Source organism: Schistocerca gregaria, chromosome 2 (assembly GCF_023897955.1).
Source record: "Schistocerca gregaria isolate iqSchGreg1 chromosome 2, iqSchGreg1.2, whole genome shotgun sequence".
Classification (NCBI taxonomy): domain Eukaryota; kingdom Metazoa; phylum Arthropoda; class Insecta; order Orthoptera; family Acrididae; genus Schistocerca; species Schistocerca gregaria.
In genome coordinates, this window is record NC_064921.1 from 531,855,957 (window position 1) to 531,876,201 (window position 20,245).

General features: G+C 40.9%; 1 protein-coding gene across 1 annotated transcript in view; it reads right to left on the bottom strand.

The window, feature by feature from the left end:
- The window catches only part of LOC126330513 (inactive rhomboid protein 1-like), a 786,904-nt gene that overhangs the window by 23,151 nt on the left and 743,508 nt on the right, over positions 1-20,245 (bottom strand). The window contains exon 15 of the mRNA XM_049996362.1: positions 14,083-14,183. Within this exon, the coding sequence (XP_049852319.1) occupies positions 14,083-14,183 (101 nt within the window). The remainder of the gene's footprint in view (positions 1-14,082; positions 14,184-20,245) is intronic.

Here is a 20,245-nt window from a genome sequence, read left to right on the forward strand (position 1 = left end):
GAAATTACTAGCTAAGAATGGTGGTTCTATTTGATTATGTGGAGACTACAGAACGCTTAACTGATGCACAATTTATGAGAGTTACCATGTACCAAAAATACAGTGCTTTACCCATAAGCTTGCGGGGGCAACTGTTCTTTCCATATTTGATTGTTAAGAGGCAAACTACCAGATTCATATGCATTTAGATGGTATTGGTAAAATGGCCAGCATTATGTCATTCAACTTCTTTGAGTATCTGGGGATGCAGTATGCCCTCAAAAATGCAGTGTACACCTAGCAGTGGTTCATCGATGGAGGATTATTTAAATTAGACTGCTGCTAAGCTTATTTAGACAACATTCTAATTTTTTGCTATGACCACCAGACCCATGAAGTTCATCTCCAACACAATCTTATTGGCCTCTGTGATGAAGACAAGTCACAGTTACATACAAACATGGTCATGTTTTTCAGACATACATTAAACGTGGACTGCACTCAACTGGTTTGACAGCTGCTGTCTCCTCGCACATATCATGCATGACCTTCAACAATTCTTGAGAATAATTAATTTTTATAAATATCTCCTACATGCTGCACAAGTTCAAGCAGCACATGTCCTCATGGGCCCTCACCTGGAATGGACACTGGCAATGCAGACAGCATTTGCTCATGCAAAGGAGTGCCTGACAGATGCAGTTGCTCTGGAAAACCTGGTACCAGATGTACAGCTTACAATTATAATGGATGCAAGCGACACAGCCATAAGTGCCATCCTCCAGCAGGCAGCTGCAGGCAATGCACAACCTCTACAATTTTTCTCCAGAAAGCTTACAGCCTCACAGACAAAATGTCCATCTTTTAACCATGAATTACTCATAGTTTACAGTCTGTATACTATTTTTATGAGGATATTGAAGGCCATCACATAAATCTTTATACAGTTCATCAATGATCAGCCCGAGACATTTTCACCACCTTGGTTCGGTTGCACATATTCTACAGATGTATGACACTTCCATGGGGCAGATAACAGTGTAGCAGATTACCTGTCTTGAGTCAGCACCATCTCCCTCACTCCTGAACTCAGCAAAGTTGCACAAGAACAGGAACATTGTCAGACAATTGGTACATTACCTCAAGTCTGAACTCAAACTGGTCCAGGGAATGGATGCAGCTGTCCTCTGTGACAGGTTGCAACAATGTTGTTGTCATATTATACCTTCATTGATGGGACACATGATTTTCAGCACAGTATATAATCTGAGCCACCCAGGCATATGGCCGATGACTTGGATCATTACTTTGTTTGGCTGGGTGTTAAGTTTAAATGAAAGAGGCAATGAAAGCAGGCCTGAAGTGGAATATGGATGTAACAAAATACCTTGTAGTTAGCAGAGAAAATGACGCCGGCTCCCTGAAGGTGGAAGACAAAATCTTTGAAAGGTAAAAGACTTTAAATATCTTCTGGCTATACTCAATGAAAGGAGCAAGATAGACCAGAAAATTACTGCATGAATACAAGCAGGAAACAGATCAAGGTTTGCTCTGAGAAAGCTGTTAAACTCCCAGCTTCTATCGAGAGCCTCAAAGACCAGTCAACAAGACAATAATACAACCTGTGGTCTTATATGGAGCAGAGACCTGGACCATCACCCAAAAGCTGGAAAGAAAACTCCTGACATTTGAGAATGCCATCCTCAGACAGATTTTTGGGCCAGTGACGGATGAAGATGAATGGAGGAAAAAGAAAGAACTGTGGAAATAACTGTGAATTGCAGGAGCTGTACAAGTCGATGGACAGTGTGGCAGTGATCAAGGAAAGAAGATTGAAGTGCTATGGACACATAATGTGTCAAGAAGGTCAGATCATCAGGCAGATATTAGAGGCAAAAGAGCATGGGGAAGATGACGACTCTGATGGATTGAGTAGGATGGATGAGTAGGTTGGAGCTATCTGAAGAAGAATAGATGGACTGAGGATGGTAGAGGATGCTGATTGGTGCGGCCCAAGACCAAATACAGTTTGTGTGACCACAGCAGTAAGTAAGTAAGGGTGTTAAGTGTGACTGTCGGCAAGAGAAAGGGTATGCCTGGACTGTAATACAGCAAAGTGGACCTGCACATACACACTCACCTTGGCAAGTTCGAAATTCTGTGTGGGCACTTTTCGCATGTACACTTCAATCTACTGGGATCCATACTAGAATCAGAAGGCTACAGGTACACACTGTCAATGATTGATCGCATAACCCTCTGGATGTTTGGTGGGAGTCTGCTTCAATTATTGAAGTGGAATCTACAGCCCACACTTTCAAGACAAACTGGATTGCCATATTTGGCTGCCCTGACACAACTACAGCAAATCAGGGCCACCAATTTGAGTCTTCACTTTTTAATTCATTATGCAACTTTTGCAGAATCACTCATCATCATTTCACAGCTTGTCATCATCAAAGCAACGGCCAGCTGGAATGATGAAAACTGCAGTCATGTGGCATGGGGGTGAAAGAATGGAGATGCTCCCATGGCTTTTCCCTGGAATCCACATGGAACACAATGATGATTTAAAAGCATCACTTGCAGAGATTCTATATGAGGAGAGTGGCATTGCCAGTGGAGTTTGTGCTGTTTATACTCGTCCCCTAGCTCATCTGACATATTTAAGATGGTACAGAGGGTCAAAAGAAATGTACAGAACACAAGTGTACCTTCTATCCTTTTTGTCATACTGTCAATATTCCATATTGGATTTTCCATTGTTTGACTGTGACTAAGTAATGATTTGAGATGATATTGTACAGCCAGCACGGCAACCACCTTATAATGGCCCACTTTGGGTGACGCAATGGTATAGCCACACTTCTGATTTAAGCTCAAATGGCAAGATAAGAACAGTGTTTTTCAACAAACTAAAGCCTGTATGGATTCTCCACTCTTTGGATGACATGAGTCACCTCCAACAAGACAACACCTCAGGCAACATGCCTGCCACTAGCTGTCTGTTGGCACAACCGGCATGTACTAGCTGTGGGAAGAGCTCCCAAAAGCTATCACTGACCAGCAATGGCAGCACAGAGTGTCAAGAGAGCAATGCTTGAAGCCTTCAGTGACTACCATAGCAGAATATTGTCAAAAGATCTTTCTCAATACCCAAAGAAAGCCTGGTTGTATGTGAAGCCTGTTAATGGAACCAAAATTAAGTCCAGTAACTCAGTGATGAGACAGGAACCAAAATAAAATGTCTCAAAGTAAAAGCAGAAATGCTTAACTTCACTTCCAAATGTCCCTATACAAAGAAAATCCTAGGAGTACTGCCACATTTTAATTCAGTACCACTGAAAATATGATTGAAACAGACATTAATGACAATTGGATTGAGAAACAGCTGAAATCACTGAAACTGAATAAAGCTCTAGGACCTGGTGGAATTCCCGACCCATTCTATACTGAATTTGCAGCTGAGTCAGCCCCTGTTTTAATTATAATATACCAGAGCCCTCAAAGAAAAACCTTGCCAAAAGGTTGAAGAAAGTATACATCACATCCATCTGCAAGAAGGGTAATAGAAATGATCCACGAAACTACCACACAATATCCTTGACATCCATTTGTTGTACAACCTTACAGAATATTTTTGATGATGGGACACAGCATCTATGAGGTAGCAATGGAGAAGGGATTTTCCTGTACATCCAGTTCAAGAGTGTACTGTGAATATCAGGACTCCAGTAAAATGTCAAAACTCAAACATCACTGTGGCCGGAAACAAGTCCTGCAAGAATGGGACTAATGACAACTGAAGAGAATCATTTAACGTGACAGAAGTGCAACCATTCTGCAAATTGCTGCAGATTTCAATGTTGGGCCATCAACAAATATCAGCTAACCATTCAATGAAATACCATTGATGTGGGCTTTTGGAGTCAAAGGCCTACTCATGTATCCTCGATGACTGCACGACATGAAGCTTTATGCCTTGGCTGGATCCATCAACACTGACATTGGACTGTTGACGACTGGAAACATGTTGCCTGGTCTGACAAGTTTCATTTGAAATTGTACAGAGCAGATGGACGTGTACGAGTAAGGTCAGAACCTTGTGAATCCATAGACCCTGCATGTCAGAAGGAGACTGTTCAAGGTGGTGGTGGCTTTGTTATGGCATGGGGCATGTGCAGTTGGAGTGATATGGGACCCCTGATACATCTAGGTGTGACTCTGACAGGTGACACATACATAAGCATCGGGTCTGATCACCTGCATCCAGAATTGCTACAGAGTGGCTCCAGGAACACTGAGTTCAAGCACTTCTGCTAGCCACCAAAGTCCTCAGACATGAACATTATTGTGCTCATCTGGGATGCATTGTAATGTGCTGCTCAGATGAGATCTCCACCTCCTTGTACTCTTACAGATTTATGGATAGCCCTGTGGGATTCATGGTGTCAATTCCTTTCAGTACTACTTCAGACATTAGTTGAGTCCATGTCACGTCATGTTGCGGCACTTTTGCATGCTTGCGGGGGCCCTACATGATATTTGGCAGGTGTACCAGTTACTTTGACTCTTCAGTGCACAAAAAGAAGCAAGCAGGGGACTTGAGTTTACATATCTAGAGAGAGATGATTTATAATACGTTTTTTGTTTATTCACTTAAGCATGACTACAACTTACATTTTGTGTTTGCATGCAGTAACGTTCGTCTGTTACGTTTTTGACAGATGATGAATGCAATGTATGTTCAGAGGGAAAAAGATATGTTTTATGTAATATAGTTACAATTTAATAAGTTTAAGGTATTTATTTTACTTGTACTGTGAAACCTTGCTTATTGCTGACTTTCAAGGTTCTATGTCATCTAGACTTATAGGTTTTTATGAGTGAGTTTGTGAGTATCAAAATACGTAACATAAATGGTCATATCTTTTGGGTGCAATGACTTGGAAGCTTAAAACTTTTACATCATCAAGGGCCTATAGACCTTAGTATGTGATATAAATTTGAACTTGGTGCATCAAGCTACTCCAAAGAAAAAAGGTCTTAACAGATGGACAGACAAAGAGACATACGTATAAAAAAAATGACAAAAATTTGTTCTTTCATGTGATATAATTACAACTCAACAAATTCCAGATTTTTCCTTTACTTTTAGTGTGAAAATTTCCTGCTCCTCAAATTTCATGATTCTGTCTCAACAGGAAGTAGGTTTTGATGAGTGAGCTTTTGAGTATCAAAATACATTACATACACTAAGTGATCAAAAGTATCCGGACACCTGGCTGAAAATGACTTACAAGTTCATGGCGTGCTCCATCAGTAATGCTGGAATTCAACATGGTGTTGGCCCACCCTTACCCTTGATGACAGATTCCGCTCTTGCAGGCATACGTTCAATCAGCTCCTGGAAGGTTTCTTCTGGAATGGCAGTCAATTCTTCACAGAGTGCTGCACTGAGGTGAGGTAACGATGTCAGTTGGTTAGGCTGGCACAAAGTTGGTGTTCCAAAACATCCCAAAGGAGTTCTATAGGATACAGGTCAGGACTCTGTGTAGGCCAGTCCATTACAGGGATGTTGTTGTTGTGTTTATGCATTATGAACAGGTGCTCAATTGTGTTGAAAGATTCAACTGCCATCCCTGAATTGCTCTTCAACAATGGGAAGCAAGAAGGTGCTTAAAACATCAGTGTAGGTCTGTGCTGTGATACTGCAATGCAAAACAACAAGGGGTGCAAGTCCCATCCATGAAAAACACGACCACACCATAACACCACCATATCCGTATTTTATTGTTGGCACTACACATCTGGCAGATGACATTCACAGGGAATTCGCCATATCCACACCCCACCATCGGATCGCCATATTGTGTACCATGATTCGTGTGTGTGTGTGGTTTGAGGTTTTCGGGCACTAAACAGCGTGGTCATCAGCGCCCAGCCATGATTCGTCACTCCACACAACATTTTTCCACTGTACAGTCGTACAATGTTTATGCTCCTTACACCAAGCAAGGCATTGTTTGGCATTTAGCAGCATGATGTGTGGCTTATGAGCAGGGCAGTGGATCCTGATGCAGTTTGGAAATATTGTGTGATGGTCTGGATAGATGTCTGCCTATTATACACTCCTGGAAATGGAAAAAAGAACACATTGACACCGGTGTTTCAGACCCACCATACTTGCTCCGGACACTGCGAGAGGGCTGTACAAGCAATGATCACCCGCACGGCACAGCGGACACACCAGGAACCGCGGTGTTGGCCGTCGAATGGTGCTAGCTGCACAGCATTTGTGCACCGCCGCCATCAGTGTCAGCCAGTTTGCCATGGCATACGGAGCTCTATCGCAGTCTTTAACACTGGTAGCATGCTGCGACAGCGTGGACGTGAACCATATGTGCAGTTGACGGACTTTGAGCGAGGGCGTATAGTGGGCATGCGGGAGGCCGGGTGGACGTACCGCCGAATTGCTCAACACGTGGGGCGTGAGGTCTCCACAGTACATCGATGTTGTCGCCAGTGGTCGGCGGAAGGTGCACGTGCCCGTCGACCTGGGACCGGACCGCAGCGACGCACGGATGCACGCCAAGACCGTAGGATCCTACGCAGTGCCGTAGGGGACCGCACCGCCACTTCCCAGCAAATTAGGGACACTGTTGCTCCTGGGGTATCGGCGAGGACCATTCGCAACCATCTCCATGAAGCTGGGCTATGGTCCCGCACATCGTTAGGCCGTCTTCCACTCACGCCCCAACATCGTGCAGCCCGCCTCCAGTGGTGTCGCGACAGGCGTGAATGGAGGGACGAATGGAGACGTGTCATCTTCAGCAATGAGAGTCGCTTCTGCCTTGGTGCCAATGATGGTCGTATGCGTGTTTGGCGCCGTGCAGGTGAGTGCCACAATCAGGACTGCATACGACCGAGGCACACAGGGCCAACACCTGGCATCATGGTGTGGGGAGCGATCTCCTACACTGGCCGTACACCTCTGGTGATCGTCGAGGGGACACTGAATAGTGCACGGTACATCCAAACCGTCATCTAACCCATCATTCTACCATTCCTAGATCGGCAAGGGAACTTGCTGTTCCAACAGGACAATGCACGTCCGCATGTATCCCGTGCCACCCAACGTGCTCTAGAAGGTGTAAGTCAACTACCCTGGCCAGCAAGATCTCCGGATCTGTCCCCCATTGAGCATGTTTGGGACTGGATGAAGCGTCGTCTCACCCGGTCTGCACGTCCAGCACGAACGCTGGTCCAACTGAGGCGCCAGGTGGAAATGGCATGGCAAGCCGTTCCACAGGACTACATCCAGCATCTCTACGATCGTCTCCATGGGAGAATAGCAGCCTGCATTGCTGTGAAAGGTGGATATACACTGTACTAGTGCCGACATTGTGCATGCTCTGTTGCCTGTGTCTATGTGCCTGTGGTTCTGTCAGTGTGATCATGTGATGTATCTGACCCCAGGAATGTGTCAATAAAGTTTCCCCTTCCTGGGACAATGAATTCACAGTGTTCTTATTTCAATTTCCAGGAGTGTACAATCAGTGGTCTCTGGCAGTCAACAGACTAGGTCGGCCTGTATGATTTTGTGCTGTTGATGTCCCTTCACGTTTCCACTTCACTATCACATTGGAAACAGTGGACCTAGGGATATTTAGGAGTGTGGAAATCTCGCATACAGACATGACACAAGTGACACCCAATCACCTGACCACGTTCAAAGTCTGTGAGTTCCACGGAGCACCCCATTCTGCTCTCTGACGATGTCTAATGACTAATGAGGTCGCTGATTTGGAGTACCTGGAAGAAGGTAGCAGCACAATGCACCTAATATGAAAAGCGTATGTTTTTGGGGGTGTCCGGATACTTTTGATCACATAGTGTAAATGGCCATATCTTTTGATTGTAATGTCTTCATAGCTTAAAATTTTTACATTACCAAGGGACCACAATTCTTAATATGTAAAATATGTCTGAACTTGAAACGTTTACCTGTTCCTGAGAAAAAGAGTTCTTAAAAGTTGGAAAGATAGACAGAGAGAGAGCAGACAAATAGAGAGACAATAAAGCAATCCTATAAAGGTTGCAGTTTTGCAATTAAGGTATGAACCTAAATGTGTATGATGAAATTTAAAGCATAGTTATTAAGGTCAGTGCGACATACATTAATTCTGTGCTTAGTCACCTGGGCAACGTGTCTTCCAGGTGTGGCCAGTTTGTTGGTAGATTGAAATACTCATTATTGAAATCACTTCAGAAAAGGGTGGAACAGATAACATAGACAAATACTAGCCAATTTCTTTGACACTAGTATTTCTGAAAGTTCTTAAGAAAGCAATGTAAAGGAGAGGCACATCCCAGTACATATAATTTGCTATTAGACAATCAGTCTATAGGAAAGACTATTTATTCTTTTATTGTGTGGAGTATTCAATACCTTTGCACAGATTGGAACTTTATGCGACTGGGATAAAAGCTATACAATTGTTATTTCATATCTGGACAGTAGGAAGAAGAAGGTTGGCCTCCAGTGTCCACAAACAGGAAGGAGGTTTGAATCTGACTGGAGCTATGTAAAGTAGATGGCTGCCACAGGACTCTATTCCAGGTCCATTGCTTTTCTTGACATTAACATAATATATGATACAGAAATTGTTCTCTTTGTGAATGACACAAATGTTATTGTGAAAGATGTGGAATGTATTATAAAAAATTTAAATGATTTACTCAATGAATGAACGTATGGTTTTCAGAGAACAGATTAACGCTTAACTGCAACAAAATGCAGAGAACACAACTTCTGAAACAGAACTCTTGCACAAGTGATATTTTATTGTCCACAGATAAACAAACAGGTGGTGAAATCAACCATTTTAAATTCTTAGGACTAAGGGCAGATGGACTGCTTTCTTGGAAGTATCATATTCACCATTTTTTGCAGAATCTGACTACTCGTATCTTCACTAGAAGAATGATGTCTGCTGTCACTGATATTGAGAAACAAAGGCTTGTCTAATATGTTTACTTTCACTTTATTATCCCATATGGTGTTTGGGGTAACTCTGTGCATTCACCAAGAATATCCTTATCCCAGAAACAGCTGATCAGACTGATCTGTGGTGTCAGTTCATGAACTTGCTGTAGGCCATTTATACATACATTCTATTGAGAGATTTGTTTTTGACAATACTGACTCATTCAGAAAAAACTGCAATGTTCATTCCATGAAAACAAAATAATGATATGCACTTGGGACAGCATTTCCTTAAGCCTCAGACAGAAAGATGTTCATTACTCAACATTTTCAATGGGTTCCAGAAGAACTGAAAACACTGAGTGACAAACCCTAAGTATTGAAATCCACATTGGAAAGTGCCCTTGTAGCACACTTCATCTGTTCTGTATAGGAGTTTCTTGCAATAGTTAGGACTTTTCTCTGTAATGTGTTATTTATTCATATGCTCTTTTTCACATCTTTTATTAATTCATTAATTCTTTGTTTATAAATGTACAGGTTGTTCCATGATCAAATAGCTTCACCTAACCTGGTTCCAAGACTTTGGATAAACCTTTAAATAAGTACATAAACCAAGAACAAAAGCAGAAGGCTGTGTTTCATTCCTGGGATTGGACTTTTGACATGCTAGTGACATCTGTCTAGAAGTAACATCATTTCACATGTGCAATTTTTGGAGGTCTCCCTGAGAAGATCAATGAGGTTTCAGCATCAGCAATTGTTACTTTCCTGCTATAACTAGCATCAACAACTTGAAGATACTGAGCATTTACCTTGACTAAATAATTGCATGAGTTACACACTCTAATGTGCTGCCAGATACAACAAATATAAAAGAAATAATCTGCAAACTGGTTTGATTACTGAAATACACTGCTGGTCACCAAAAATGTAACACAATGAAGAAAGCACCCAAATCAGGTAACATTTGCAACATGCATTTGCGGTGATGAGAGATGCACAATTAGCATTTCAGTGTAGGTGCACATCACAGTTGCCAGTAGTCCCAGCTGCAAGTGCTATATAAAGGAGGAACAAATGTTCATATGGATGTACTGGAATTGTTCCTTTGTGTAGTTGTTTTAGCAGCTTCAATATGCCTCGTAGGAGACAATGAGAGTCTTTCAAGTGTGTTTCAGAGATCAACCTAGGAAAAATAGTTGCCTATACAGATTGTGGATTATCCTTCAGAGAAACGGGTGATGTGTTGGATAGAACCAAGCAACTGTGATGCAGATCTGTAATCGCTGGATGCAGGAGGGAACGGCGGATCGACAGGACCAACTGCACTCACCTTGTTGCACCACTACACCTGATGACAGGCATATTGTGTACATGTCAGTGATGATCACTCTGTCACATCACAAAGCATATCACAACAAATTCAGTTTGTTGTGGAACAAGCAATATACGTGCATATCGACTACGAAGGCTTTCCCGGTGTAATAATTGATAATATTCTTCTCGTGATTGCAGCTGGATCATAACGTCTTCATGACACAATATTTCCGCGGTCCAACTGGCCGCCATCTTCAGGTGAGAGTGCTGGTACACGATCTCGCCGGAACTGACTTCCCAGCGCAAGCGGCGGCCACTATATAGGCCGCAGAAGACCCACAACGGGTGCGCCAGAAGGTGCCGTAACTGCCCTCTAGTGCAGTAGACATACCACGCTGCCAGTGATGGAAACAGGCGAAAAACTTTCGCCTTCATGACACAATGGCGGCGGGGTATGTCTACTGCGCTAGAGGGCAGTTACGGCACCTTCTCGCACACGCGTTGTGGGTCTTCTGCGGCCTATATAGGGTCCGCAGCTTGTGCTGGGAAGTCAGTTCCGGCGAGATCGTGCACCAGCACTCTCACCTGAAGATGGCGGCCAGTTGGACCGTGGAAATATTGTGTCATGAAGACGTTATGATCCGGCTGCATACCCGAGAAGAATATTATTACGTGCATATCATTTCACACTGTTTGCTGCAGAGTAGACTATCCATGAGGTGCCCATTGCTGTGTCTACCACTGAGTTATGTGTTTGCACTGGCAGTGGTGTGATGAATGATGGACATGGACAATAGAATGGAACAAAATTATTACCAACGAATCTCGATTCTGCCTGCTTCACCACAATGGTCAGATTAGAGGCTAGAGACATGGCAGTGAGAGACTGTTGAACTGTTGCCTTATGCACTGCCGTACTGGTACTGCACCTGGTATTATAGTTTGGGGTGGTATTGGATTCCACTCCTCCACCCTCCTACTATGCACTGCTGGTACACTAATGATGTTATGTCTCTGAAATGTTGGAGACTGTTGTCCTTCTATACCGTTGGAGTTTGCCAACAGCCAAACTGCAACAGGATAATGTGCAACCATACGTAGTACGTAATGTTCAAGACCTCTTCATCGCCCTCCAGATTGCATTTCTGCTTCAGCTTCCTTGTTCACCCACTCTCTTGCCTATTGAAAATGTCTGGTTGATGGCAGTGCAATGACTGGCTCAGGATACACCACCAGCCGCTACAGCAGATCAACTTGGGCAATGTATGGAAGCAGCATGAACTGCTATACCCCAAAAACACATCCGGAGCCTCTTTGATTCAATGCTGAGGTGTGTAGCAGCCAGCTATGGCAGCAACACTGGATAGTGATTTCATCATCTTCCCCAATTCACATGTGGCTGTGTTTTCAATCATGTGATCTTTGAACAATTTGTTATGTCCCAAATCAGTTTAACTGTGATGTCTCTGGTCCTTCTAAGTGTTACAATTTGGATGGTCAGCAGTATAATTTTAACAGTGAAGTTTTCACGTAGCAGTTCCGTAATCTGTACTGAATTTTACTACCTAACATGGCCTACTTGAGGCTTTCCCAATCTAATAACTGCTTGAAAGATTCTACGGCAGTGTTTCAGATGGTGTTGTGGAAACTGCACAATATTTCTTGGAGGCAGGTCCATCTGAAGATCAAGAGCAGCTGTCTCATACAAATATTGTTCAGTTTTCTCAACATCATCTGATGCAACACCTGAGAACCTTTCAAGCAATTACCAAATATGTTTGTAATCAATGCAGAAGAAAATAGTACCACAGATGGGGCCAAACAGATTGTTCACATTGCTGACACAATGCTAGCCATGTAAGGAGTAGCTGCCATTGAGGTAAAGAATTGTGAGAGTCAGCTCCTATTCTTGCACTTTATCAACATTCATGGGAAGACTGATCATAGCTACAAATTTATTATGATAAATGGAATGTGGACCTGTTGAGGGTGACATAATATTTGGGATTAAAATGTGTCCATCCACATTTCATTTAGTTAGCACTTCTGCTTGTATTTCGTTCCACTATACAGTTTTGCTGGATTTAGAATTCTCAGAAAATTAATTAGCATTCCGACTCTGAAATTTATATTGTGAAGTGGGAACCTTGTATTGCTTAAACATTGTGAAATTAGACTGGTAACCATTTTGTATGATAGTCCATTTGATTAAGCTGCACATTACAGCCCTCCCATTGACATTTGCTGATATACTTGTGTTAATGGCTGCAGATTTGTCATTCCACTGCATTAATATAACTCTTTTAGGAATTGATGAGTTGTTATGATTTGTTATTAGTTACAGGTCCCTGTTTGTCAAAAAAATCTAGATGTTTGAGTCAAAAACTGTTTGATAAAATTATCAGGCATGCTAATTTCCCTCCTCATGCTGGGTTCATGACCTCATCAAGTTTTAATGTCAAATAAGAGAACCCTATTGCATCTAATTTGTCTTTTTCTTGGTCCATAAGTTTCCAGCTAAATTTTTAAAATTTAATTTTAAATGCATGCTTTTAATCTAACTTTTAACTAATCAAAACTGATTTTTTGTGCCACTAAAGACAACATCTGGCTGAAACTGCTACAAAAAACATGGTGGGGTAGGTAATTATTTTTCTGTATATAAATTTAGCATCCATGTGCTATCAGCTCTTCAGACCCCTCAACTTTCTCACAACCCAAAAAGGCACTATGCTATCCTATAATCTTACTTATTTCTTAAAATGTAACCACCTGCGGTCACAGTGATACTTCCACTTGGATTGATAAGTAATAATGCCAGAAAACAAAGTGATTGCTGTCCCCAATTATTTGACAACAAGCAATATACTGTCCGTGTTTCTTACTTTCTTAGTTTCAAAGCAAAACAATTTCTTTCCAAATGATTTTTAGTAACACTGACATTTATAATCAAACATTCCATTAGAATGTTGTTTCAGCTAGTTCCAAACTTGTTGAAATTGAAACTCCAATTCACCAGTGGAAAGTTTGGTGTTTGAAAGAAGAATGATCTTTTCATAGAAGGTCTTGTTAAAAATGAGATTAAATTAAAATTTTAATCAAAACATTCTAGCATCATACCCCAAACCAAAATGTAAAATTCCTGGAAATGAAAGCATGTAGGCATATGTCTTTCATACATAGCTTTTAGCAAGCTATTCATTTTGGTATTTAATACATATATAACAACTTACCAGATGGTAAGTCTCCCCTGACCCAGGGTTCTGGGCAACTTTTCCGAACTCTCCCCATTTTCTAAACCTTGTCCCTCGTTTTCTTTCACCCCTCTTCCTTATCCTTCAACCCTTCTGCCAGAAGAAGGAGCCACTGGCTCTGAAAGCTTGCACATTTCTTTAACCTTCACGTATGTTTTCTCCTGCCACCACTTGTTGAGTAGATTTCTTATCTATGCAATTACATTTTCAAAAACTGATTATGTTTGTTGAAGTAATAGCTTTGTGAATCCTTACACATCAACTTCAAATAAGCAAAGAAATTTGTCATCAAAATATATTCAGAGAAAAACTCTCAAAACTGTGGTAATATGCCTCGAGATCTTTAAACTCTATCGGTCTAACTAATATTTTTGATGTACTGGCAAAACATAATTGCAATTTATTATGTTTTTAAACAAATGGTCATGAAAAACTACATTACATATTTCTTCAAACAACTCCATCACAACAAATTCTGAGATAAATTTTAAATTAAAAATGATGAGATGCATTATTATTCAGACAGAAGTTGAGAATTACCCTGCATGTAGGAAAAGGGATGTCCACAGCCTGTAGAACTGATCTGGAACTTCTGGTGCATAGAAAGGAATCATTCCACAAACATTGTCAAGGCAGGAAACCTGAGGACAGACATGAAATTTATTGTTGCCTTTTATGGTTAAATTTGCAAACAATTTAAGATATATTGAAAAAAAGTTTGCCTAACATTTTAATGCACTCCCTTTCACAATTATTAAAATTGTTACAAGAAGCAAATGAACATAGTTCTCCTTTGCAATACATTCTCTTGCATTAACTAAACAACTCAGAAATTATTGTGATTTATACTGAAATGTCAAAATGCTAACAGAATAAATTCCATTAAGTAACTAATTCAAAAATGATAACATGTATTTCTTGTACACCATATAGATCCACTAATTTCATTGTCATTTACTCTCTTCTAAACTGAATGAGAAACAATCAACTGTTGACCTTGAAAAACTAGATAAAACTACCATCAAATGTTGAATATTTTTTATTCATGTCGTTAGTTGAATTTCATTCTATTCCTCAATCTGTGCACTCAAGGAGGCGAATAGAGCGAATTTCGTAAGTATTTGGGAGGTTAGTAAATTTTTCCGTGGTTTTCCGACTTTCCAATGAATTTAATTAAGTATGGAAATCCGAAGGTTTATGGGCTGTTTGTGTTATTTAAAGTGATGATGTTTCTGACTCATAAGAGAAGAATAACACTGCTATTGATATTTGTATCATAGGCACATCTATGATTTCGTTTTACATATTTTTCCATGGCAAAGGAAAACAGATATGTATTTATATGTTGGAAAAGTTTAGATATACCAGTTCTTCAGCAACAATGAATAAACATTTGACATTAATTTTTCCTACCATATATGAAGTAATGATAATCTCCTCTGAAACATCCCATTGAAACATTTGTTCCATATTGCTGTAGGTTTATTAATTAATGACTGCTTGGTGACAAAATAGTTGATAACCAGGAAACTGACTTGCACAAAATAATGTAGTGATGCATTTAATGTAATAATTTTGTCTTTAAATGACAATTATTGTTTCTGAAATATCTTCAGAATAATAAAAGCTATTAGTCTTCATTCAAAACAATTAAAAACTGTTTGGCACATATCTATTTGAGTAATGCAATATTCTTAAATGTATAACTAAAGATCCTGTGTGTAACAGGTATAAAACAAAGTATAGGCCTATAGATAGAGAGATGCTGAATGAAAAACATTTGGCAGTCAAGAGAGCAACACATGAAGTCTGCTATCACTGCTGTTGCAAAATATTGTTGAATGATCTTTCACAAAGCCCAAAGAAATTCTAGTTATGTGCAAAGGCCGTAAGTGGCACCAAAATTAGTGTCTAGTCAGTCATTGACAAGACAGGAATTGAAACTCAGAGTAGCAAAGCAAAAGCAGAAAGCTTAACTCTTGTTTTCAAGTGTTCCTTCACACAGGAAAACCCCAGAGTAATGGCGCAATTTGAGTGAAATAGGTGTTAGTGTCAGTGGCATTGATAAACAGCTGAAAACATCAAAATTCAACAAACCCAAAAGACCCAGTGGGATCTCTATCAGATTCGACTCCCAACTTGCAGCTGTGTGAGTCCCTCTGTTAAATACACAGGCGTCCAAAATTAAAGTAACAAACTGCCATTTGCTCATCTTGTGTCTAATTTACTGTACAATAATACAAAATGTCAACAGATGTCTGTACATTCATCTTCAGCTTGGAAAATGGCATTCTGGTCAATGGGCAACCACATCAGTGATGATGTCAGGGCACCTATCAAATGGCGTAGAGTTTGTTGGGTAGCCTCACATCCACAATCACTCTGTATACAGTCACCGATGGTGCAATATGATCAAAGAAGATCAGACTCTCTGCGGTGGAGAGCCATAAGAAGAATGGAAGCAGGACAGTTGCAAACTGATGAGGCCTGATAGCTTAATGTGAATCATTCTGTTGTTTCTCGGATGTGACAATTTATAGACATCAAAACAGTACTCCAAAGACTGAGTCATGGCTGACCATGTGTGACATCAGAAAGAGAGGACTGTTATTTGGATGTAAGGGCATGATGGTACCACATTAGAACTGGACGGCAACTGGCATCTGACATTGCAGCATACACTAGACATGTTGTATCAAGACAAATGTTGTCCAGAGGGCTCCAGAAGAGTAGCTTTATTGTTGGAGATCTGTTGTATGTGTACCTCTGATGCATCTTTAAAGGAGAGAGTGGAATTGTCAACATGCCACCTAGGTGATCGAACAGTGAGCCAAAGTTCTGTTCACAGATGAGTCTTGATTTGGCCTGGTGAGTGGTTCTCGATGCATTCACATTTGGAGGGAATACGGAACATGGTTTTGGGACCCAAGCATTATGGAAAGAAACTGATATCAAGGAGGATCCCTAACATTGTGAACAGGGATTATATTGATCACAAGAACACCTCTTCATGAAAATGTATGGATGAATCGGCAAGGTTTAACTGCAGTCAGGTATCGTGATGAGATCTTGGGACTTCATGTGTGGATGTTGTGAGGTGCTATGGGCCCAGACTTTGCACTGATGGAGGATAATGATCACCCTCATAGAGCAAGAGTGGTTGACATTTTCTTGGAAACGGAATATACTGCATGGCCTGCTTGCTCTTCCAATTTGAATCACACAGAGCATGTCTGGAGTGCACTAAAAAGATGGGCTGCATCCCTTCAGCATCCACCAAGCACTCTCCAAGACTTGCAAGCAGTTGTCCAGGAAGAATGGGTGTTATTGCCTCAACATGACATTGATGATATCATTCATTCACAGCATGCCCCATCATTGACAGGCCTGTATTGCTGCCAGAGGTGGTCACAACATTTACTGAGCACATTAACCAGCTGTCAGAATGTGTGTGCAAATCCATTCAGTTGGTAAAAATGAACATTTTTGTCTACTGTTATGCATATTGCAGTTGGCTTAAAATGGCTCTGAGCACTATGGGACTTAACATCTGAGGTCATCAGTCCCCTAGAACTTTGAACTACTTAAACCTAACCAACCTAAGGACATCCCACACATCCATACCCGAGGCAGGAATCGAACGTGTGACCATAGCAGTCGCTCGGTTCCAGACTGTAGCGCCTAGACCCACTCCGGCTGGCCATATTGCAGTTGTTTATGATCTGTATTCTTTACATTGTTTCTACTTTACTATCACCAGTTTATACTGTTTTGTGGCAAAATAAACACAACCTTGCAAAAATTCTGTTTGTTGCTTTAATTTTGGACAGCAATGTATAATCTATCACACATCCCTCAAACAAAAGACCATGCCTGGTAGCTGGAAGAAAGTATGGATCACACCTGCCTACAAGAAGGGTAGCGGAAGTGAGCCATAAAACTACCATCCATTATCTTTGACATTTGTTGTAGAATCTTAGAACATATTCTTAGCTTAAACATAATGAGGTATGTCAAACAGAATGACCTTCTCCATGCCAACCAGCATGATTTTCAAAAACATAGATAATGTGAAACCCATCTTGGACTTTTTTCACATGACATCCTGAGAACCATGGATGAAGGCAGTCAGGTAGACGCAGTATTTGAAATGGATTTAACTCTGTGTCATACCTACACTTATTATCAAAAGTATGAGTGTATGAGATATAAGGCAAACTTTGTGACTGAACTGAGAATTTCATGGCAGGAAGGATGCAGCATGTTATCTCGGATAGAGTCATTGACAGATGTTGAAGTACCTTCAGGTGTATTCCAGGGAAGTGTGTTGGGTCCCTTGCTGTTCATGCTTATGGTTTTCACAGATGATGCAATTATCTACAACAAAGTGCAGTTTGAATGAAGCTGCATAAATATTTAGGCGGAGCTTGATAAGATTTCAAAGTAATGCAGAAATCTAAACTTGCTCTAAATGTTCCAAAATGTAAAATTGTGCACTTCACAAAATGAAAAACCCATAGTATCCTATGGGTATAATATCAGTGAGACACAGCTGCAGTTAGTAAACACATACAAATACCGGATTGTAACACTTTGTAGGAAAATGAAGTAGAACAAGCGCACAATCTCAGTCATGGGTAAAGCAGATAGTAGACTCCAGTTTATCATAGAATACTAGGTAAATCATTCTACAAAGGAGATTGCTTACATATCACCCATCCTAGAATACTGCCGCTGTGTTTGGCACACACATGAAAAGGACTAGCAGGGGATATTGAATGTATATGGAGAATAGAGGCATGAGTAGTAAAGGGTTTGTTTGACCTGCGGGCAAGAGTCAACAAAATTTTGAAAAAGAACTGAGTCGGCATTCTCTTGAAGGAAAGTCTACCAATAAATTTTTGAGAACTGGGTTTGAATGATGACTCTACAATTATACCTACAACTCACTATATATATCTCCCACAGGTTTCATGAGGACAAGATTAGATTAATTACAGCATGCACAGAGGCATTTAACCAATCATTCATCCCGTACTCCATACATGAATGGACCAGGCAAAAGCACTAATAATTAGTATAGTGGGATGTTCCCTCTACCATGCATTTCACAGTGGTTTGCAGAGTATAGATGTGGATGCAGATATAGATTATTAAGCTGAGAGTAAACAATAATAGCTATGTGTATTAAGTATTTTATTCTGTGCAATATTCACACATAATTATTCAAACGTATGAGTTTTAAGACTTGAAAGCTGTCTTTTCTGTAACATTAATGTTCTTGGATGCAGAAATGAGTAGAACTAACCATGCAACACTTTTTGTGTGTCCTCTTAGTTTCAGTGATTTTATTTGATATGATCACTAACTGCCAATTGTATGAAATGATTCTAAAATTCATTTCTATGACTCTTAAATATGTAATGTCCAAAACTTACAATAAATCTACATCTACATCTACATTTATACTCCACAAGCCACCCAACGGTGTGTGGCGGAGGGCGCTTTACGTGCGACTGTCATTACCTCACTTTTCTGTTCCAGTCGCGGGAAGAACGACTGCCGGAAAGCCTCCGTGCATGCTCGAATCTCTCTAATTTTACATTCGTGATCTCCTCGGGAGGTATAAGTAGGGGGAAGCAATATATTCAATACCTCAACCAGAAACGCACCCTCTCGAAAGCTGGTGAGCAAGCTACACTGCGATGCAGAGCGCCTCTCTTGCAGAGTCTGCCACTTGAGTTTGCTAAACATCTCCGTAACACTATCATGGTTACCAAATAACCCTGTGACAAAACGCGCTGCTCTTCTCTGGACCTTCTCTATCTTCGTCAACCCGATGTGGTACGGATCCCACACTGTTGAGCGATACTCAAGTATAGGTCGAACGAGTGTTTTGTAAGCCACCTCCTTTGTTGATGGACTATATTTTCTAAGGACTCTCCCAATGAACCTCAACCTGGTACCCCCCTTACCAAAAATTAATTTTATATGATCATTCCACTTCAAATCGTTCCCCACGCATACTCCCAGATATTTTACAGAAGTAACTACTACCAGTGTTTGTTCCGCTATAATATATTCATACAATAAAGGATCCTTCTTTCTATGTACTCGCAATACATTACATTTGTCTATGTTAAGGGTCAGTTGCCACTCCCTGCACCAAGTGCCTATCTGCTGCAGATCTTCCTGCATTTCACTACAATTTTCTAATGCTGCAACTTCTCTGTATACTACAGCATCATCCGCGAAAAGCCGCATGTAACTTCCAGCACTATCTGCTAGGTCATTTATATATATTGTAAAAAGCAATGGTCCCATAACACTCCCCTGTGGCATGCTTGGCATTACTTTAACGTCTGTAGACGTCTCTCCATTGATAACAACATGATGTGTTCTGTTTGCTAAAAACTCTTCAATCCAGCCACACAGCTGGTCTGATATTCCGTAGGCTCTTACTTTGTTTATCAGGCGACAGTGCGGAACTGTATCACACGCCTTCCGGAAGTCAAGGAAAATAGCATCTACCTGGGAGCGTGTATCTAATATTTTCTGGACCTCATGAACAAATAAAGCGAGTTGGGTCTCACATGACCGCTGTTTCCAGAATCCATGTTGATTCCTACAGAGTAGATTCTGGGTTTCCAAAAACAACATGATACTCGAGCAAAAAACATGTTCTAAAATTCTACAACAGATC